At 35.5% G+C, this 23,879-nt stretch overlaps 1 protein-coding gene across 4 annotated transcripts in view; it reads right to left on the bottom strand.

Moving 5' to 3' along the window:
* LOC110031286 (protein seele) overlaps nucleotides 1-22,881 on the bottom strand; it is a 42,361-nt gene extending 19,480 nt beyond the window's left edge. For 2 of the 4 annotated variants that reach the window (XM_020734409.1, XM_020734411.1), the window contains exons 1-5: nucleotides 22,714-22,881; nucleotides 21,559-21,585; nucleotides 18,511-18,590; nucleotides 16,127-16,199; nucleotides 14,934-14,997 (exon numbers count right to left, since the gene is read on the bottom strand). In XM_020734409.1, the coding sequence (XP_020590068.1) occupies nucleotides 14,934-14,997; nucleotides 16,127-16,199; nucleotides 18,511-18,590; nucleotides 21,559-21,585; nucleotides 22,714-22,857 (388 nt within the window). In that variant the 5' untranslated portion in view covers nucleotides 22,858-22,881. The remainder of the gene's footprint in view (nucleotides 1-14,933; nucleotides 14,998-16,126; nucleotides 16,200-18,510; nucleotides 18,591-21,558; nucleotides 21,586-22,713) is intronic. The other 2 variants (XM_020734410.1, XM_020734413.1) reach the window with 1 other exon arrangement.
* Nucleotides 22,882-23,879: the final 998 nt, after the last annotated feature.

The raw sequence follows: 23,879 nt of genomic DNA, 5'->3' as shown, positions 1-23,879 counted from the left end.
TTTTTCTTTAGGCATTCGTATAGCTCTGCCGTATGATTTAAGCCCTAAACTCGTTCTAGGTTCCGAGGCTGTCGTCCGATACGACGTAAACCCTCATATCTTCTAGGCAATTTGTGTGACCTTGTCACGCAAATATAAGTCCTAATTAAATAAAATTGGCAGGATGAAACACTTTAATAAATTCTTTTCAAAATTGGAGTCAAACCATAGGATAGACTGGGAACCTACTGAGGTTCGCCTCAGAATCTGTGGTTTCCCCTAGTTTCTCTTCATTTGGATCACTTAACAATGTTCCAGATTTGAGTTTTTCCCCCTTCACACCTCTTTGTCCGATTTCGTTGTAAAGTTCTATCCTTTTGACCTCTTTGAAGACATTATTCCCTGATTTTTATCGAGAGTTTTCTTGGGTGGCTTCGGTCATTTAAGATGTAATTAACTATAGGGGTTTGCCCTTATAGGAAGCTTTTCCGAACCCAGCTTAAAATAAACCCTATTTAATTATTTGTATTAAATAGGGGAACTTGTCGGCAAATAAAACGGTTTCGCAGACCCAAACGGACGTCATATGTTTTCCTAGTTTATTTGATTGAGTCTCATCCTCAAGTAGTTTATTTGATTGAGTCTCATCCTCAAGTCTTGTGTTTATCCCTCGGGATAGATACAGGATTTGAGGTAGAGTGCTCTTTCATTTAAACTGTGAAAAATATGAGGTCAGTTTGATTTCATATTTTTCTAAAATTATATATATATATACGTAAATTAAAAAGTCCTTCCGAAGCGGGCGACGAGATTTCGATTCCGGTTGCCGACAGTTTCTTACGGGCGACCCTCCAAACAATCTCTTCCTTTCTCTTTTTTGTGCCGACAGCATGTTGACATCATTTTTAGTGAGGTCTAGTTTTCTTCTTAGGGTTTAGAGTCTAGCCTTAAGGTTCTCTCTTTGACTATCTTAGAGCCTTAGAAATGGGACCCGCCTCATTTTAGAAATTCAACCTGCTTCTTTATCCTTTTGGAATTTTGCATGTGTGGTATCGACCTCTAGCACTTGGAGGTTGAAACCAACATAAGGAAACTCAAAAGGAGTCCCAATAGGATCATTAAGTCCTAAGATGGTCTTATGCACAGTTTGCACCTTCGCGCACACAAACTTCGCAATTTAGAGAATCGAAACATTCATTTTCCACAATTCGCATCGTTTGCGTCGTTATTCGTTGAAACCTTAAATAAATTTTTGAAACGATCGATCACGGACTCGAAATTTCGACGAAAATTAAATTCGACATTTTTTGACCCGACCGTCGAAGAAATTGTCTGAACGATCCCGGATGACAAAACGGACCACGCTATGAAGTCCGGAACGTCAATTTTAGGTAGGAGGGACACCCATTTTGTTAGGACACCACGCACGAATAAATTGCACGAAATTTGACATTTTTCTAAATAAATAATAAAAAAAACAACAAAAATCCTTATTTTAAAATACCTTAAATCCCTAAACCTAACTCACGTTTCACGCCTCACGCACGCGGCCTCCGTTTTCTCCCGTTCACGACCCAAAGGCAAGACGCGACTTGCCTCTGCTTCTCGAGCGGAACGCTAGCCCGATCGAATTCTTCTCCTTCGCAAAGGTTCGCCCAAAGTCCCCCCTCCTCGTACGCTCGCTCTGCCTAAAAGCTCGTCACTGTCGCACGCCTCTGTCTTCAACTGCTCCCTGCAGCGCTCCACCCTTCCACCCGCCACATTCCCTGCCCTGCGATTCTTGTCGCCACTTGCCCGACTTTCTGACGTTTGGCTCATCCCTCAGGTAGGTATAGGCGTCTTCTTCTCCTCCCTCTTCTCTGCTATAAACCCCCCCCCCCCCCCCTTGGGGAAGAGTTTCTGGTCGCCGAAATTTTGGAGAGTGGAGAGGTTCTGCAAAAATTTTGAGTGATTCTTCCCACTTGATTGGTGTGTTCTTGGTGTGTTGGAGCTTTGCTTTTATTTGTTCTCCTTCGAGCAAAAAAAAAGGGGGGGAGGCGTGGTTGGTTGGATCACTGTTGGTTGTGTGTCGTTGTTGAAGCTCTGTCGAAGCCCCCTTTCTCGCTCCTCTTTCTTCAGTCGTTTGGAAGTAAGATTCTTACTGTTTTCTTCTTGTGTTCATTTGTGAAATATTTCATGCAATGAGAAGTATTTTCGGTAAGGAATTATTTTCTTTTATACTCTGAAATTTCACTTTGAATCGAATAGAGTCTATGTTTTTCTTAACTTCAAATTTGTCCGACTCTGGTTCGTTCGCTGCCACTCTCACTAAATTTGCCACATTAGAGAAGCTTTCTTTTTAAGCTTGCCTGCTTGATGTCGGCACTAAAAAGTTGGGGGAGTTACCCGTAAGAAGCTGTTTGTCACCGGAATCGAAATTTCGTCGCCCGCTTCGGAAGGACGTTTAATTTATATATATATAAAAGTTTTAAGAAAAATATGAAATCAAACTAACCACATATTTTTCACAGTTTAAATGAAAGAACACTCTACCTCGAATCTTGTATATATCCCGAGGGATAAATATAATACTTGAGTATGAAACTCGATCAAATAAATTAAGAAATATATGACATTCGTTTGGTCTGCAAAAACCATTTTATTTGCCGACAAGTTCCCCTATTTAATACAAAGAATTAAATAGAGTTTATATTAAGATGGGTTCGGAAAAGTTTCCTATAAGGGCAAGGCCCTATAGTTAACTACATCTTAAATGACCGAAGTCACTTAAGAAAACTCTCAATAAAAATCAGGGAATACTATTTTCAAAAATAACAAAAGGATTGGACTTTTCAACGAAATCGGACCAAAGAGTGTCAAATGGGAAACGCTCAAATGCAGAATATTCTTGAGGAATCCAAATGAGGAAGAACTAGGGGAGGTCATAAATCCGGAGGCGAACCTCAGTGACTTCCCAAACTATCATACTATTTAACTTCAATTTTGAGAAGATATTATTTGACGTTTCATCATGTCAGTTTTATTATTTAGGGCTTATATTTGCGTGACACGGTCACACAAGTCGCCTAGAATATATGAGGGTTTACGTCGTATCGAGCGACAACCTCGGAACCTAGAACAAGTTAGGCCTTAAATTGCACAGTCTGACTGTGCAAAGATCTAAAAGATAAAGTGAGGATTTATGTCGCGCTAAGCAGACTAACTCGAAATCCTATGGCTTGTTGTTTAATTCTAAGGAAAGGTTTTGTTGATGTAAACATGTTTTGCTGTTGAAGATGATCGTGTTGCCCACAACGCTAGTTCCAAGCTCTTCGTAGCATCTAATTTAGTATTCAAGTCATTTAAAATTGAAATAATGTAAAAGGTAAAGTCACTAATTTATCGTGGGTACCACCAAGGAGCTGCTACTGACATCCTAATCTAGGGGAGTGTGTAAAAGAAAAGCATGTTAATGTGCAATGAAATCATGCAGTGGTAATGTGAAAAAAGTACATCCGACAGAAGAATATATACTGAAAGATATAATAAGCAAACTACACTTGGCAGGTGTGTGTAATGTGTAGGAAAAACGAAATAGAAGAATCAAAACGGAAAAAGTCGAAAAGGAACATTCCGTAATAAATCTGAAACAAAACAAAGTTCGTAGGAAATCCGATTAAATCCATAGAGGTAAACTTATAGAAAATCCGAAAGAAATAACAAAAACGAAGAAAACACCAGAATGGACTAGAAGTTCAAGAAGACCGTAAGCTTGGTGGTAAGGAGGACTCAGAGCTGTGTTGTAGACCACAACCTTAAGTACTGACTACTAGACCGACTTTCTGTAGAAGGCAACTCTAATCAAACTCGAGTAGCCAATTGTTGACCTTAAAATTTTTCATACATTTCAGTATGGATCTGCATGCAAGTAAAAGTCGTAGGTAAGTAGACTGTTTTGTAGTGGAGGTGATTTTATATTTTTCAAATGTATTTATATATATTTTTTATATATTTTTTTAAAATAATTTGATCCACAAGTTGAATATTCTAGTCGAACTAGGATTGCTAGCAACTTTAGACCGCCGGCGGTAGAAACCCCAAGGCTGGGCAAATAGTATCTGTAAAAATTTCCTACTCTACCCTCTCCAGGGTCTCTGAGTTGGGAGATACTATTCTAAGGGACTCGATTCTCTATAATGCAATCTTATCACCGTTCTTAACCTCACACACTCCACTTACAGTCTTGCTTGATGGCCCCACATATAGCAAGAGTGTTATACATGCGCACATATGCGTCCTACATAGGCACGTGACGTAGGTCAAGAAGCAAGGAGAAACAAAGGAATGAAGACAAGGAAGAGAAAGAGGAGGAAATGATACCGCATAAAACACGACGTAACGGAGGCGGGTCATCCCTCAAAACTGACTCACTAAATGAGACTCAAAAGCCACAAAATCGACTCCCTAAATGCGACTTGAAAGTCACAAGGCCACAAAACCAACTCGCTAAATATGACTTGAAAGCCACCAAACTCGTGCCCCTCATGAGGCAAAATCCGAGTCATTGAATGGCCAAAATCGAGCCCCTATCCAAGCACAAAGGGGGCCTCGAAAACCATTTTAAGTTCTTCCAATTCACCTTTACTTTCTATACTTTTCAACGAGTCAAAACCCTCTCACATATGCAATAATAAATTATCACAAATATTTTAGAAATAATCATTCCAACACAATGCTGTATTCACCAAAGCTCTTCTCTTCTAACACACATTAACCATGATGAACTTGTATAGGCACATGAGTAAATCATCCAAAAGTAATTGTATAAATGCATATTTTGCATTTAAGCAAACATATAAATGATCTAAACTCACTCCCCATAGTCATACAAGTGCAAATTTTTCATTTGAGCATGCATAGGAGTGATCTAGATCAACTCCGCAAAGCTGTACAAGTGCAGATTTTGCATTGAACAAGCATATAAACGATCCAAACTAACTCCACATGATTGTACAAGCGCAGATTTTGCATTTTGGCAAGTATAGGAATGATGTAAACTCATCCAATGTAACATCACAAGTGTAGATTTTGCATTTTGACAGGTATAGCAATGATGACATCCTTTCTCAAATGTAAATAACACAATCAAAAGGATGCTACAAGCATATATGTGACAATACCCCATCTATCCAACAAGTGTTTAGTATGAATATAAGTGTAGAAAAGGGAAACTTCAAAATCCTACAAGCAAAACACCCACTTTTTTTTTCATGGAATGGGGTGAAAAACATGTGAAATCAAGGCTTAGATGTTATACATATGAGAACTTAGTGAAATGAATGAAAAACAATGTTGCATTGCCTCATTCATGGGTGTTTCAAAAGTGATAAGTTTCAAATCCGAAAATTTCATATGATAAACTAATTCTCCCATGCTTCAAAAGGGTGAAGCCCCAAGTTCAAAATATGCTAGACAACATAAAGTAAGCAAGTCATCCTTTTCAAATATTATGTATTTGAAGCTTAAGAAGCATAGAGAAAGGAAGTACAACATACCACCTACAACTTCCAACCTTAGGCCATGAGAGAGCGACTTTAAGATATAAACTAAAGTTGCTAACTTTAACATGTGAAAGAGGCTTCAAAATGCAAACCAAAGTTTCAAATTTTAGCATGTGAATGAGGCTTCAAAACCACAAGTAAATTTCAGATTTTACACATGTACAAAGCAAACTCAAAAACTACGTAAATTTCAGATTTTCTAGCATATGGATGTGGCTTCCAAGTCAAGCCAAAGCTTCCAAAATTTAACATGTAAAGATAAACACAAAGATATAAATAAATTTCAGATTTTAGACATGTACAAAGCAAGCTCAAAGGTCAAGTAAACTTCAGATTTTTCAGCATGGGATTACGGCTTAAGCCAAGAGTTGAGCCAACAAAAAGGTACAATAAAGAGTCCTTAAACTTCATATGAAAACAATGAAAATCTCAAACATCCCAAACATAGATTTTGGTCAACCAAAAGAGGAACAAACGACTACAAAAATTTCACATAGAACAAGTCATGGAAAGGAAAGAAGAGTTTTCTCTTCAATAATCAAAATCACCAAGCACATCAAAGGAGCAAATAAAAATACTAAAACCTAGCCTAAACAAAATATAAACCAACCTTTACCTATGTTTTGGATCAAAAAACGAAAATGGCAGCACTTCCCTTCTCCCTTTAAAATTTCGGCAAAACAAAGAGTAACAAAGACAACCAAAACGATTCAAATAGAAATCCGGCAGCACCTCTCCCCTTCCAGAAATTTGGCCAGCCCTGAGGAACTCCCCAAATGGGGTTTTTATAGCCACAAAGGAGATGAAGAAGTTACCTAAACCTACCCATGGTGGACCGATGCCAAGGGAGCCGAGCCAAGAGAAGCGACAAGAGTCGCGCGGGGTAAGACAACAACAGAGGCGAAGTTTTTAGGCAAAGGAGGGAACATGTGGAAGCTTTATCGAAGCACGGAAGCACGCGGAAGGGGGATCTCGGCCGAAGCTTCTCGATCGGAGAGAGGGCTCGGTCGGTCTCGCGAACGGGAGAGGCAAAGGCGGTCGGTCTCGCGAACGAAGGAAAGGAGGCTTGCGTGAGTTTAGGGATTTAGGAATTAAACATAAGAATTTTTTTAATTTATATTAAAAAATATCAATTTTCGTGCAATTTATTCGTGTACTGCGCCCTAGAAAAATGGGTATCCCTCTTAGCTAAAATTAACGTTCCGGACGCAGTTGCACAGTAGCGAGTCGGTTTTAGCGAGTCGGTTTTGTGGCTTTCGAGTCACATTTAGGGAGTCGATTTTGTAGCTTTTGAGTCGCATTTAGAGAGTCAATTTTGTTGTTTTTGAGTCGCATTTAGCGAGTCGTATTTAGGGAGTCAATTTTGAGGGATGATTCGCCTTCGTTACGTCGTGTTTTAGGCGGTATCATTTCCTCCTCTCTCTCTTCCTTGCCTTCATTCCTTTGTTTCTCCTTGCTTCTTGGCCTACGTCACGTGCCTATGTAGGATGCATATGTGCACACGTATAGCACTCTTGTTATATGTGGGGTCATCAAGCAAGGTTGTAAGTGGAGTGTGTGAGGTTAAGGACCGATAAGATTGCATTATAGAGAATCGGGTCCTTCATAATAGTATCTCCCAACTCAGAGACCCTGGAGAGGGTAGAGTAGGGAATTTTTACAGATACTATTCGCCCAGCCTTTGGGTTTCTACCGCCGGCGGCCCCGCCGGCGGTCTAAAGTTGCTAGCAGTCCTAGTTTGACTAGAATATTCAACTAGTGGATCGAATTATTTTAAAAATATAATATATATATATATATATATATACATTTGAAAATTACAAAATCACCTCCACTACAAAACAGTCTACTTACCTACGTCTTTTACTTGCATGCAGATCCAGGCTGAAATGTATCAAAAATTTTACAAATGTCCACGGTTGACTACTTGAGTCGGATTAGAGTTGTCTTCTGCAGAAAGTCGGTTTAGTAGTCAATAATTAAGGTTGTGGTCTACAGCTCAGCTCTAAGTCCTCCTCACCACCAAGCTTACGGTCTTCTTGAACTTGTAGCTCATTCTGATGTTTTCTTCGTTTTTATTCTTTTTTTTGGATTTTCTACAAGTTTATCTCTATGGATTTATTCGAATTTCCTACGAACTTTGTTTTGTTTCACTTTGCTTTGTTTTGTTTCAGATTTATTACGGAATGTTCCTTTTAGACTTTTTTTGACTTTTTGATTCTTTTATTTCGTTTCTCCTACACACATCACACACACACACCTGCCAGTGTAGCTTGCTTATTCTATCTTTCAGTGTATATTTTTCATGTCGGATGTACAGTTTTCACATTACCACTGCATGATTTCATTGCAAATTAACATGTTTTTTTTTACACACTTCCCTAGATTATGATGTCAGTAGCAGCTCTTAGGTGGTACCCACGATAAATTGGTGACTTCACCTTTTACATTATTTCAACATTAAACAACTTGAATACTAAATTAGATGCTACGACGAAGAGCTTGGAACTAGCGTTGTGGGCAGCACGATCATCTTCAACAGCAAAACATGTCTACATTAACAAAACATTTCCTTAGAATTAAACAACAAGCCATAAGATTTCGAGGTAGTCTGCTTAGCGCGACATAAATCCTCACTTTATCTTTTAGGTCTTTGCACAGTCAGACTATGCAATTTAAGCCTTAGCTCGTTCAAGGTTCCGAGGTTGTCGTCCGATACGACATAAACCCTCATATCTTCTAGGCGACTTGTGTGACTGTGTCACGCAAATATAAGCCCTGTGACTCTAAGCGACTTGTGTGACTGTGTCACGCAAATATAAGCCCTAATTAAATAAAATTGGCAGGATGAAGCACTTGAGTAATTTTTTCTTGAAACTGAAGTCAAACCATATGATAGATAGAGAAGTCACCGAGATTTGCCTCCAGATCTATGACCTCGCCTAGTTCTTCCTCATTTGGATTCCTCAAGAATATTCTGAATTTGAGTCTTTCCCATTTGATACTCTTTGGTCCGATTTCGTTGAAAAGTCATATCCTTTTGACCTCTTTGAAGATAGTATTCCCTGATTTTTATCGATAGCTTTCTTAAGTGACTTCGGTCATTTAAGATGTAATTAACTATAGGGGTTTGCCCTTATAGAAAGTTTTTTCCGAACTCAGCTTAATATAAACCCTATTTAATTCTTTCTATTAAATAGGGGAACTTGTACGCCAAAAAAATGATTTTTGCAGACCAAACGGATATCATATATTTCTTAGTTTATTTGATCAAGTCTCATCCTCAAGCCCTGTATATATCCTTCGGGATATATACAGGGTCTGAGGTATAGTGCTCTTTCATTTAAACTGTGAAAAGTATGGGGTCAGTTTGATTTCATATTTTTCTTAAAACTTATATATATGTAAATTAAACGTCCTTCTGAAGCGGTCAACGGAATTTCGATTCTGGTGACCGACCGTTTCTTACAGGCAACTCCCCCAACTTTTTAATGCCGACAGTTGAGAGGTTGTTAAATACCATTTGATGAAGTAAAGAAAAAAAAGAGAAAAAAAATAAAAAAACGGCACCTATAGCATACAAACAGTGGGAAATGGGAACTGCACTTTAATAGGGGATCGTTAGTTTACTACGCATTACGTTGTCATCTTGATTGATATCGAAGTAAATAATGTCAGAGTTCATTTTCATGATTCTTTTTATATTTTGGGCATACTTGTTTGGGGGTGTTCTTAGTTAAGCACATCTCCTATTCTAACAGTTCATGCAAGCAAATGAAAAGGATGTTTTGAAGTAACTAGAAGTTTAGCAAATGCAGGTCACCTAGTACTTGGTTGCAGCTTTTTACCGTTCACATTCTTAATGCTATAATTTCGTCCTGTTCAAAATATGCATGTTTCATGGTTGTGAAGCTATGAGTGCCAATGATAAAATTTTAATGGGCAAGTTTCCTGCTTGTTAATCCTATGAATCATTAGTCATTCTTCATGAGCTTGAAACATTTCTTTTATCTTCACCTTTTGGTGTGATAAAAAAAAGGTTCAATATGTTTTATAAGGAGCATTTCTCAATGAAAATTTTGGAAACCTGAAATTTGTGCAATTTAGAGTGCTTGATACTTATCCATGGGCCATTCAATTCTCTTTTTTAACACTTAGGCTTGACTGTTATATTTAAGAGCATTTACATATATGCCACCCAATTCTTATACAGTTACATTTATAACACCTAAACTTTTTTGGAGGCTGAAGCATTGATTATTTATTTATTAATAAACGGTTCATTTGGCAATGCTAAGGAAATCAATACAAGTAGTAGCTATGATTAAATTTTATGCATCACACACATATAAGGGCTTATATAAGTTGCTTGGGGATATATAAAAAAAAGGCGGAAAAGAAATGGGAAGTCATTTCCTTTTGTCTTCCGAAATTTGGTTCGACCGGCTTGGGTTATAAATGATTTTTTTTTTGTTTTCTTAGCTCATGGTGGTTTGTATCGTTCAAATAATTTCATATACGATAGCCTCTACCTCAAACTTGAGGTGGGCTCGAGCTGATTTACATACACTTCACTCAATTTATATACATTTACATCTCTGACACCTCGGTTGCATTTTTGGGACAGATTTACATACATACCACTCAATTCTTACATATCGAATAATTTAATTGCATGGGCTGATTTTGGCAAGCTAATTGGAACATTTTAAAAACACGTTTTGTGGGCTGAATTGGCTTCAGTTTAGAGCTTTTAAAAATGTATTTTGGTGGGCTGAAATGACTGTAATTTTGGGGGGCTTTTAAATGGAACTTTTGCCGAAGTTTTGGGCTGCATTTTGACCCTGTTTTGGCAAGGTTATGAGTTGCAATTTGGCCCTATTTTGGCGAGATTTTAGGCTGTGGATTGGCCATGTTTCGGTGAGGTTTTGACTGTAGTTTGAGCCTGTTGTGGGGAGTTGGGCTATAGCTTTTGGGCTTGGTTTCTGGTGTTGGTTTGTTTGTGGCTGGGTTTTGGCCTAGTTAGGGGCTGCGATTTGATCCTGTCGTTGGGTGTTGGGCTGGTGTCTTCCCCTGGTTGTTCCTAGCAGTGAGTTTTCCCAGTTTGTAGTCTCCTGGTTGTCCCTACCCGTGAGCTTGTAAGGTGTTTGTTTGGGTTTAGTTTGCTTTCTTTGCTGCCCCCGGCCGGGAGCACTTATTGGGTTTTATTCGTGTGGTGTTATGTCTACCGCTTTGTGGAATTATTAGTTCAAGGCGAAATTGGAGGCTCTGACGTATATAAATTGAGATGCTTTAATTCTCATGTTTGGAAGAATTCAAATGCTCTTTTCTGAGGAATGATCTGTTAGATGTTTGGAAGTGTTTCGGGGCCCAATTTTGCGGGCTAGATCACTTGCAAAAAAAAACAGAGAAGAGAAAGAAAAGATGATGAATTTTCTGATATTTTGGAATGGCTTGGAAGTTTCTAAGTTGTATCTTTTAAAGATGTTTCATGGCTAGCATGAGGAGTGTGCGGCATCGGGAAGTGTGCCCATCTCATTGCCCGTTCGAGAAGCCCCGCCAATTGTATGTTTTAGGCTAACCCTCCTACCACTATGACTCTTCTCTCCTGAATTGGTTTTGGAGGTGGGTTAGTTTTCTTTCTTTTTCATTTCTCGTTTTTCGATTTATTTTCATTGCTTCTTGGTTTAGGTTTTCGGTGCTTATGTACGATACATAAGTGCGCATATATAGTCATCGCTATATATGAAACTATCAAGCAAGGTCGTAAGTAGGTCGGTTTTGTTTTGGGGCTTAGGGCGATGATGACAAAGGCACATCAGTGGCAGAGCGGAATGATATTTCATCCTAAGACATTAAGACCCAATTCAGGGACTCGGTAAACCTTAGGACGATAGTATCATTCATCGACGCAAGACTAGCGATGGACCCGTACCTTCTTAGGTTGTTGGTGTCCCTACGCCTGACGGCGTAATCGACTCATGGACAACTATAATTTTCAAAATTTCAAGGATAGATACGATAAGAACAGATACACTATTTACAAAAAAATATATTTTCACTACAAACAAAATTGATATAACTTTTTTTTTGTATGTCTGAAATCCATGTGCATGCTAAAATATAAATTTTAAATATATTGTAGATGGTTGTCCACTTCTCGATTACCAGTACCGGGCTAAAGAGCATCCTACTAATTTAGGTTTAGTAGGATACTCATCTAGTTGAGTGGCGGGTTCTATATATTCGGGTGACCGATAGTAGCCGCCTTAGACGTCCATCGAGTATAAATATATAATATCTGAGCTTAGTCCCGACCCGAGTGCTTGCGGTTTTCTCTTTTCAGGCTTTTTTGTGTGATTTTATTGGAACTTTTGGTAAAGCACTCGTGGTTTTTTCCGGGATCTTCCCATGTTTTCGATGACTTTCTTTGATTTGTCATTACTGCTTTTCTCGAGTTTTCCATCGTGGGTCATTTGTCACTTTTTCTCGAGTTTTTCAGGTGGTGTTTCTTTTGTTGTTCATTTTTACTTATACAATGCATGCTAGTTTGTTTCTTAAATTTTGTCACTATATTTGTACCTGCTACATCAATCACACTTAAAAAAATAGTGAACCTCCCAGATATACATGTTTGATTTATATTACAGCACACTTTACTGTTCTTCTCTACTGTACATTCTATTATTTTCCTATACTGCATGTTTTACTGCTCATATACATATTGTGTTGTCACTGTTTTCCTTTGTTATACCTGCTATTGTTTCTTTTACACACTATATCTTAGAATAGGAGGTCAGTAGTTTGGTTTAATAGGAGGTACCCAGTAGCAGATCATCAACTCAACAATTGCATGTACATTTAAACATAAACTAAACATGAAATTGCTACGACGTGGAGCTTGGATTTAACACCGTGGGCAGCACGACGAGGATGTACAGAAGAACAACTTCAATAGATCTACAACAACAAACATTTTCTTTAGAATTAAACAGCAAGTCATAGGATTTCGAGGTAGTCTGACTAGCGCGACATAAATCCTCACTCTATCTTTTAGGTCTTTGCACAGCCAAGTTGTGCAATTTAAGCCCTAACTCGCATTAGGTTCCGAGACGACAACGTAAACTCTCATATCTTCCAGGCAATTTGTTACAAATATAAGTCATAAATGATAAAATTAGCATGATGAAACATCAAATAACATTTTTTTCTAAATTGAAGTCAAAAGATAAGATAGTTTGGGAAGTCACCGAGGTTTCCCCCAGGATCCATGACATCCCCTACTTTTCTTTCCTTTGATTCCAGAAATAAATGTTCTCATTTGGTCTTTTTCCCACTTGACTTTTCTATGTCCAATCTTGGAAACCCTAAACTTTGAATTCATGAAGATTGATACCTCTGATCATCATCGAGAGTTCTCTTAAGTGACCTCAGTCATTTGAGAGGTAATTAACTATAGGGGTTTGCCTCTATAGGGAGTTTTAAGAAATCAGTAGGGAGTTTTAAGAAATAAGGTAATATAAACCCTATCTAATTTTTTATATTAGATAGGAGAACTTGTCAGTCAAAATAAAAGGTTCTCACGCTAAAACGGATGTCATAAATTCTTTAGTTTATTTAATTAAGCACCACCAGCAAGTTGTGTATCTATCCTTCGAGGCAGATATATTGTTTGTGGTTGTGCTCGATCATTTAAACTATTGTAAATATATATATATTAAATTAAACATCTTTTAAAACCGAACGTCGGGATATCCTTTCGGCGGCCGACAATTTCTAAATTTTTTAAGCGACCGACAACGCCTTCCTGTTGCCCTTTCCAGCCGCCTATCACGTTATTGTCGCCTGCCATCCAAACGTCAACCAACCTATTAACCTCCTTCCACCCAGTCACTATCTCCTTGCTCTCCTCCCCCATTGCAACCGTCGGACAGCCCCCATAGCTATTTCTTATAGTCCACTTTGTCGTCCCCCTTCCAGAATTTTCATGTACCCTAACTATCACCTTCTAAAACCAACACTCCCCCCTTTCCTTTGCACTGTCGCTGCCTCCCAAACCTGCGCCCACCATGTTGTCACCCCCAAACAGAAACTACTGTTGTTTTATAGTTGTCATTTTGCTGTCTAGCCTCCCGGATTTGCTGACATCCCCAAACCGCAACCCCACAATCCCCGTGTTGCTGCTATTACTGCCTACTGACACTCCCTACTGCCATTCTAACCCTTAACATGCTAAACACTCCTCGTAACCAACCACCAGCACCTCTGGATCAACCCCTTGTGGGGGCATTTGTGTGTCATGATTTTTGTTGTTTCCTTTGCACTGTCGCTGCCTCCCAAACCTGCGCCCACCATGTTGTCGCCCCCAAACAGAAACTACTTATGTTTTATAGTTGTTAATCTGCTGTCTAGCCTCCCGGATTTGCTGCCATCCCCAAACCGCAACCCCACAATCCCCGTGTTGCTGCTATTACTGCCTACTAACACTCCCTACCGCCATTCTAACCCTTAGCATGCTAAACACTCCACGTAACCAACCACCAGCACCTTTGGATCAATCCCTTGTGGGGGCATCTGTGTGTCATGATTTTTGTTGTTTTTACTTTTAAGTTTGTTGGGTTGTAATCGCATACTTACTTTCAGTAATAATATTTACTTTTCTATTGTTGTTTGGGTTAACTCTGATATCACAACAAACTTGTACTTAAATTGATTGAGTAAAAATCATCAACTACAAATGTCAATTATTGATTGGATGAAAAATCAAATCAACTATAAGCTAGAAAATAGGACAAGATGGAATATTTGTGGTTGGTTCCTTGTGCATTTTAAGCTAAAATTTTAAGAAGATTTTCACTCATGACTACTTGACTCAATTTGTATAGCTCAACTTGGATGCAACAATGAAGGTTTTTGAAGATGCCAACAAGATGTTTTAACACAGCTTTTTTTTTTTTACCTACTTTCCTTATAAATGAATTTGATTACATTTTGCAAGCTTAGCTTTCAGAGAAAATATAAAAATTATTTTGTGCAACTCATATAAATGGCATGAAAGGTTGTTGGACCAAATTTCCAGACAAAACAGAGATAAGAGCAATGTGGAGCGGAGCACCTGGGACAATTTTAGGGGATTTATTTTCATGCCAAGGCATATATGGCTGACAGCCTCGGTCTAAGTTCCAAAGGGTCTTTGGAACCCATCGAATTCCCTATTGATGAGTCAAGACATTAAAGCAAGTAGTTGGAATCATTGATCTATGTTCCATGAAGGGGAGAGCTTAAGTTTGAAAAGCACCCCCTTAAATATGTCATTATCCATTTAACTTTAGTAATTATTATCAAGAAAAAGTTGGACGAACAATCTTGGAATATTTTGTGTATATTAGATCACATATAATGTGAAGTTCTAACCTTTACCACTTGGAAAGTTGTCCCAATCATTTACTTTGGTCCAAATCTCTTCACCTGTGTCAAGCTGCAAGCTGCAAGTATTATATTTTTCTCCATATAAAATAATTAACTTATAAACCAATCACAAAATCGCAGCATATCAACATTTTATATCTCAAAAAGAAAAAGGTTGTACATGAAAAATACTCAACTAGTTTGAAAATAAACAAAAAACCCACTTCGTATTTTTTTTTAATGGTGGTAGACGGGATTCAATACCATGACTATAGCAAAGAATTTCTAATGCATCTTCTGAATAAAATGAATAATATTCCCCCACCAAGTCTACCATAGAAACTTAGAACTGAACTACCTGTGTATCATTAGCTCCCCACTTAAAAACCTAAAACCATCACCTGCAACTTTATTGATGAGATCTACAAAGGGCTATATTGTTTTACTAACAAGTGTTTCGGTCTTAGTTCCAAATGAAAACAATATTCTAACCTAGCACCCCATTAATTTAATATGATTATATTATTATTAATAGTGAAAATGTTAAATTGAAGGTAACTTCGTAGCCACCAAGGTTGAAGCTCACTTCTCTCACCTTAAAGGCAAATTTCAAAAAGCGAAACTCTATTTCATCCAATTTAACCCAAACAAATGCTTGAACTTGCCTCTAAAAGATCCAGTAATTTCTAAAAGAAAAAAGATCCAAAATGATCTCTCAAATATTTGTGAGGATTTATTCTAGTCCCAAATTATGTAAAAGGTTCCGGTTAGTCCCAAACTCTTTAAATAGGGACAAAAAATAGACATGTCACCGGAACTAATGAAGATTTAAGTTAATAATTTCAAAAAATGAGAGTATTTTAACAAAATATATTAAAAAAAAGAATCAACTCATCTCACAACTTAAGCGATAATCCCCTCCGGTAGTATGCAAAGTTAGAAGTCAATGTATAAGTGCATTATCTTAGTTAAAAAAAAATGATGTGCGGTAAAAAAATTATTTATGAGCTTGCAATCACATAATTTAAAATGATCAATTACAGAAAATTCTAATCTACTTCTTGCTATTGCTCAAAATAGTTCGATGAAATTTTAAAAATTAAGAAAACCTAACCATTAAAGATGGAAATCTGTCATTAAATTATGGATAAAAAATTAAAAAAAAAAACTATTGTAGTTTATCTGAAACAAATTTATACCTTCTCCAAAGTGTAGTCCTGCATTTTCTCACAAAGACCATCCAGAAGTTCAACAACTCTTAGTTCACTCACTCTATAATAATAAAAAACCAAAGGTACAAAGTCAGCTCCCAGCCAGAGAAAATGCAAACCAAACGAAAAAATCAATGGATTCAACTATACAAGCATTTTTACTAGGGTGGAATGATAAAACTCTAAATAAGTGCAACTCTCATTAGCTAATTACAACAACAACAACAACAAAGTCTTAATCCCACTACGTGGGGTCGGCTACATGAATCTTTTTTCTCCATTGCGTCCTATTTAGTGTCATATTTTCATTTAGTTCTAGTAAATTAAGATCATTTTTCATACAATAAGCCCAAGTCTTCCTAGGTCTATCTCTGCCTTTCTTAACACAAGTCGAATCTAAAACATCTACTCTCCTAATCGGATCATCAAATGGTCTCATTAGCTAATTACTATAAACAAAATTTATCCAGATGCTTTATTGAGAAACGGTAAATAAGTATGGAAAACTGATATATTTGCAAAATAAAAATCAAAGATTATCCTCAAACAAAGAGTTATATCACATACATACAATTTTCAAACCCAAAAAAGCACAATTAAAAGTTTGATTTACTTGCTAATGAACAAAGAGAAATAAATCTTTTTAGGGGCATTTACATGCATACCACTCAATCACTATGTATTTACATATCAAACACCTAAACTTACTTTTTTACATTTTTACCACCCAAATCTTTCATATAATCATATCACATCGAAAATACCAAATGCACCACTTTCATGCATAGGTAAGGTCATATATATAGATCTAAAAATTGAAGTTTAGAAGTTGAATATAGAAATACATAGGAATTGAGTGGTATGTATGTAAATCTTCCATCTTTGTAACAGATAAATCAAAAAGAATAATAATCAAAGTTATTTCTTCAACCGCTTTGCTGCTCTCAAGGATACCTAAGTGAGATTTGATGAAATTGAATAGTGGTTGCATTGTATGATGACAAATGTACAGAAATTTTTCCCAAACCTCTTCCTTACTGTGACAAGGCGAAAATTTCATAATACAATGAACAGGCTTAAACAGATGAAAAGCATAAATTGTTTGGGGCATCAGATAAAAATTGATGGAGATACGTTAAAGACTATTTAATTTATTTGCTTTATTTTGAAGCTTTGAGTTCAATTTATTGGAAACATGTCTACAATGATCCGCATATGAGGCCGGAATGTGTCCTCTTAAGGGCTGTTTAGGATCACTTCTGGTTTTCATTTTTTATTTTTTATTTTTGATTTGTTTATGTTTTTACCTAAAATGAAACATATTTGATTATGTTATAACATGATTAGTTTTTTTTAAGAACACTCAAATCATCTTTTTGGTAATTTCAGTATTTTTAAAAACAAATTAATTTATGGTTTAAACAAAAGATAAAAGCATACAGAAAAAACACTAAGCAAATATATTTTTAACATAAAAATAAAAATAAAAAAAATAAAAGTGATCCCAAACAAGCTTGTATTAGCTTCTTAGTCGTATGGGTACAAGTGAACCTATCCCAATACATGCAAGATTTTGATTTCAAAAAAATCTATAAATAATGCTAAAAAAACAGATGAAAGATTATAAAAATATGATATTAGGCTAGTAAGAAAGTTTTTTTTGCTTAATAAAATTTCTATTCTATTCAATTTTGTGTGCCTTGTAAGTTGTTGGATTCAAAAGTGATTGATAATTTCAAAAAGTCTTATTTTGTAAATATATAGTGCGATGGCAGAAGCACTCAACAGAAAAAAAAAAAGGAAGGATTTCAAAAAAGGGGCATTTACATACCTACCACATAATTCTTATGCATTTACATACTAACACCTAACATTCCTATTTACATGCATACCTCTCAAATCATTAATATCACATCAAAAATACTACAGTTAGTTACTTTTTAAAAATAAAATACATATTTTCATGCATAAATTTATAGCACCAAAATATCATAAATATAGATATAAAACTATACGTGTTGGACGTAAACATAAGAATTAGGTGGAATTTATATTTTTCTTCATAAAATTACCACAAAGATCTGGGATTAAGCTAATTATGATGTGATGACAATCTTATCAAAATTTTTAAATAATTACAGAAGATTATTACCATGCATTACACGCAAGCTAAATAATGGAGCGTGTAATGAGGTTCACTTTCTTGTAGATATATATGTAGTTCTATATGAGGACTAAACATATTGCATTACTAAGTGTGGTAATATGATTAATTAATAACTAATTAAATAAGTATAGTTTCTTATTACTTGAAAATAAAAAGATAATGAAGATAAATGAGGAAAAACGAGAGATATAATTCATAGAAATACCTGTAATCAATTAGTTTTCCTTCACGTTGACCTTTAGAATCCAATCGATGACGCATGTCAAGATGGTTTCTAGGTTTCTCCTTAAAAAACATAAAATAGCAAGATTAGTGAATCGATTCTCACAACAAGCTTTGGTTGTAATTACAAGATTTTTCAAAGAAGAAAGCGATGGTTAATGTTATTTATGAAAAAGAATAAAAGTAAGCAAGCGGCACTCATTACAATATAAGGTAAATAAGCAAACCAAAACTACAACACATTTCTTTGAAAGATATATATGATCCATTAAAATGAAAAGTTTGAGTAATTTTTTTTTGTTTCTTCCATTATTTACATTAATGGTTATTCAAAATAGAATTTCCAAACAAAACACCGCCATATCCTCTCATGAAGTTGCTCAATCTTTATCATTGAGCTCAAAGAAGTTGGAATTTGGCTTTTTTATTGAACTTTACCATTTTAGATTAATATTAATTACTTGGAACTTATTTCTTTGTTATCAGAAAGTTCAATCAATAATCGTTTGATTTAATCAAGAATAATAACTGAAAAATAAATCTATTTGTAGGAAAATGAAAATAAGGGAATCGAAGGAATTCAGGGATCCTCTGCAATGCAGAGAATTAATTCAACCTGCAAAGTATCATGAAAAAAAAGTCATTATAAAATAATTAAAAACTGCACCATTTGACTATATACCAATAAATATAGTCACTAGAATCAAAATCATGTAAAATCTCATGTCTCTTTGCCGGATTTGTGTTTCCATATGTTCTTCATATCAACCTCTCTAAAAAGTGCATTGAAACATAAGTCTTGATCCTCAATATAAAGTGGTATAGTCTTAGTGTTGCTTAAAGTTAGGCTTCTAAAAAACCAACATAAGGTCCCATGCACATTGTCTGGGATTATTTGGGACATATTGGTGATATCATGGCAATAAGGCACTTAAAAGGCAAAAGCCCTCAGAAATCTCTAGTTGATTTGTAGATGAACAACAATATGGACCAACAAAAATTGAAAAAATCAATTAGAAAAAAGCACATTTTCTAGAATTCATTGCACGTGTCCAAATCACCCAAGTCATTTTTCAGTTACCTTATCTTCAATTGTTGATGCTCAAAAATTTTTTTCTAATAGAATCATTTATTAATTTATTCATTTTTAATTTTGCCACATGCCGATCTTAGCATTCTTATGTCACACTTAACTTAGATATAAATGATTTTGGATAAACCAAGTTTCAAATAAACAAATCAATAAATTAAAGGGAGTCTCTAGAGTACGAAGAGGATTTTAGGGTTCTTACCAAGTACAAAATAGAGATGGTGATGAGACATCAAAGGCCATAGTAATAGAGATAGCTCCGCAAAATAGTGAGTTTTCACAAAAGCAACAAGGAAGCTATGACAGCATCGTCATGAAGGCCACAACAGTGAGGATTATCATAATCGTAGTAGAGATTCCATTTATTAATACATATGAAATTGATGAGGAGGTTATTGTCGCGTGACCGTGAAGATAATGGAAATTTTTTGCTCACATCGTTGAGTCTTAATCATAAAAAATAGCAGATAGCAAAAAACAAGGAAGAGCTTAACAGCACTCTTTTGTTGACATATTGTTAGGAGCAAAGGATTAAATGTGTGGGAGATTTAGGAACTGAGTCATCCGTACTTGAGTTCTCCCATGTATTTTTCTCACATTAATATTTCTGTATGTAGCTATTTGAGGTCAACCACTCAAATATAATGGCCCGTTGATAATTTTAAACGTTTCTTCATAATGATATCCCATTATAAGGTATAAAAGCATAAGAATCTATCACCATACCTTAAGAAATACTACACACACTACAATCACATAAATCGTTATCACAGGTAACAGATCGTTTGAGAGAGGTTTTGAAGGTTATAATTTCATTGTCACTTTTTTTCTTCATTTTTTGTTTTATCAATGCTAACTACATATGAATTACAAAGATGGTTGTGAATTCAAATTAACTAATGTCAGACAAAGAGAAATAATTAGCATTAGATACAAGGCAAATAACCGCAAAGAGACTATAAAATTTTTGGAAGCGTAACTAATTCATCCTGATAAATTTTTTTTGTTCTAGCAAAACTTTTCTTTACCATACATAAAGAAGTTTTCTGCGTTATTCCTGTACAAAAAATTTGATATATTTTGGTATGCTATGCATCAAAAAATAAGGTAAATAGCACAAAAGCTTTTTGCAAACAAGGTCTACAATAGATAATACACTACAAATATTGATGAGATGGGAGAAAAAAGGTGGTTTATTTCAGAAAGAAACTAAATAACTTTTCCAAGGATTCTTGGGATGCTATTGTTTAAATATCCTTCAATAATTATTTTTTCTTTCTCAATGAAACTCTAAAATAGCTTCATTATTTGAATAAATTTCATTCTTAATTTTTTCAATGCATATGTGTCATGTTCTCCTGATAAAAAGATATTGGAGACTGGAAAAAATAGCTAAAATGCTTTTGGTTCACAATACATGGTAATCTCAAACAATTGGGGAAACATTATGCATGAGAAATATTGTCGTGTTTTGGTGTCATCTGACTGAAAATTAAAATAAAGAGGAGCCACAACAACAAGCTTAGGCTCTGTTTTGGGCAGCTGCAACTGTTTAAATAAGCAGCTGTGAAGCTACTGAAGAAGAATCTGTTGTGCTGTGGTGGCTATTACAATTTTTTTTTTTAAACCAGACCACAACTTTCTAGCAACCTCCGCATAAAGTCTTGTGGAAAAACATAATTTTTAGCTACAACATTTTAAGAACGCAGGCAAAATGCAGTTTTGCCAAACAAAAAGAACTGTGGTGCCATGCAGCACCGCCACCGCACTGCTGCTCCAAACGCACCCTTAGTGATTAGCAAATAAGTTCTACAAACCGCAAGAACATCGTAATCAAGCTCAACAAAAGAAACAATATTATTCTGCATTTTATTTCAAGATATGTGTTTAAAATAATGATAGAAAAAAGAAAAATTTTCTAGAAGGTAAGAGTAAACTTACATTAGAAATCCCAATTTGAATCTCGTCCTGCATGTCATAGAGCACAAAATTAATCAAAGAAACCAAAGCAAAAGATCTTTTGGATGGGGATACATACATAGATAGACATAACCATACATAAAGAATAAATTGGATTAACATATTAATTTCAAATTCAAAGAAAAAGAATAATTAAATAAAAAGTTCTAGATTCAACATAACTTTAAGAAAATTTTAGTCATTGCTATTCAGCAATCAACCCCATTCCCGTGCATAGTTTTCAATAGAAAAGAACAATAGCAATTAAAGTAGAACATACAACTATGCAAGGCCGTGATTGAAGAAATCAAAGACTTTATGGTACACTTTAAGTGCTAGAATTTTACCAGAAACCAAAGCTGCCTATTGTAACCATTTGAGAATAAACATTTTATGCGTGAAAAGTTTGGGGAAAAAGTTTCAAATTATATCAATGATTCCAACCCAAGGAAAAAAATAATAGATTAATCAATCTCTTCCTGGATTTCTCAAACATCTCTATTGGATAAGGCATTTCAATCCAAATACAGAATAAATTTGCAAAACATATTCACATTTGGAGCTAATTAAGCATTGGCAACTCAAGAGATACATATGTCGCAGCAGTCATCCTTTTTTCTGAAAGCAAAACTAAAACAACCTGTTTCTCCCTCCCTCCCTCCTTCATATGACAAAAACTTTTTAAAAAATTAATTCATAAATTTATCAATTTTTAAACAGTTAACCAAAAACAACGGCAATAAGTGCTGTAAAATTAAATTCAGATTCCAACCTAATTAATACACCAGTTTATAAGAAACTTCATGACAGTATTGCATGAAATGTGTTTGCATTATTGCTTGTCTAAGCAGAAGAAATCATACACGTCTCGTAATTGCCAGATACAAATACTTGGTAAAACATATGAAAAGCCACATAATCTGAGTTCAAAGTGATCCATTATATAAAGGACAGAAAACGAACAAATTCCTAAAGATAATTCCCCGGAATATATGGGCATTCCAAACTTGGCGAGTTGATACTTTTCATAGTGAACAAGAACATTGAGATCAGGATTCAGGCCCCTCGAAATCCAAAAAAAAAAACACAAAATATGCCGAAAGGGAATGGGAATGTGGGGACGAAGAGGCGATATACCGCAATCGTATTGCAGGAGGAGCACTTGTCACCCATGGTAAACCCCAAGGAAAGGTTTGCGAGAATGAGAGCAAGCCATAGCACCGATCTAGGGTTCTTCCTCTTTCTCTTCGAGTCTCTGTCTTCCATGTCGCCCACAAGCATGCTACGATCACAGGACTTACCTTGCTTCCTATGAAGATTCTTATGTATTTACATATCTAACACCTATGTCATAATTTTTAGATTCACAGCCGTAAATTACTTTTTCCATGCAAGAAAAAATTATTTCACTTTCAAGTTTAAATAGTGGTATTTTTATGTAATATGAAAATTTAAATTAATGTAAATATAAAAAAATAATTTTAGTGTGTTACATATATAAATAGAGAAGAAATGAATACCTACTTAACCATAACGGAGTCAAAATGAGGAGAAATGTGAGCAAAAAAATTTGCGTACGTAAGACGTACGCAACGCTGCGTACATTTTTTAGGTTATACAAGAGGTATAAAGGAGTTATATTCGCGTTATACCCCATTGTAATCTTCTCTAACCTAACTGTAACCTACAATTAAGTTCTTAATATATTAAAACAGAAGTGCGGAACTTATTTGTATGTTACAGGTAAGTTACAAAAGGTTATATAGAGGTTACAAAGGAGTATGATGCAGATATACCCTCTTATACGTTTTGTATAACCTCCAAAATGTACGAAATTTTTTTCTTCAAAATGAGACATCTATTCCATCATTAATGGATTTTGAGTCATAAATTAAAAATTAAAATTTAAATTAATTTGGAGTCATAAATCATGTCAAGCGATGAATATTTTTAAAATAAAAGAAATGACTAGTTATTATATGAGCTCTCAGTCACGCATAATGTCTGACAATTCGAGTACCACACTCCATAAAGCGATCGTTATCATAAGAGAATTTGAACCCGGCCTCAGGGGACTTACAATTGACTCTCAGATACCAATAAAAAAATCGGAGTATGTGTGTGTGTATTGTTCTACGTGAGCATACGAGCAGCTTCTCTGATGGTCGTAAGTCCTCAGCTCATGAGTTTGATATGATGCTCGAATATTTAACACACTTTGAGATGGCTCGGACTCGTCTAATAACTTTTGATCAATCCTTTTTAAAAAATAAATAATGAAAAAAAAAATAATTATATATATA

The sequence above is a fragment of the Phalaenopsis equestris genome, unplaced genomic scaffold (assembly GCF_001263595.1).
Source record: "Phalaenopsis equestris unplaced genomic scaffold, ASM126359v1 Scaffold000800, whole genome shotgun sequence".
Classification (NCBI taxonomy): domain Eukaryota; kingdom Viridiplantae; phylum Streptophyta; class Magnoliopsida; order Asparagales; family Orchidaceae; genus Phalaenopsis; species Phalaenopsis equestris.
This window is presented reverse-complemented; position numbering and strand designations above follow the sequence as displayed.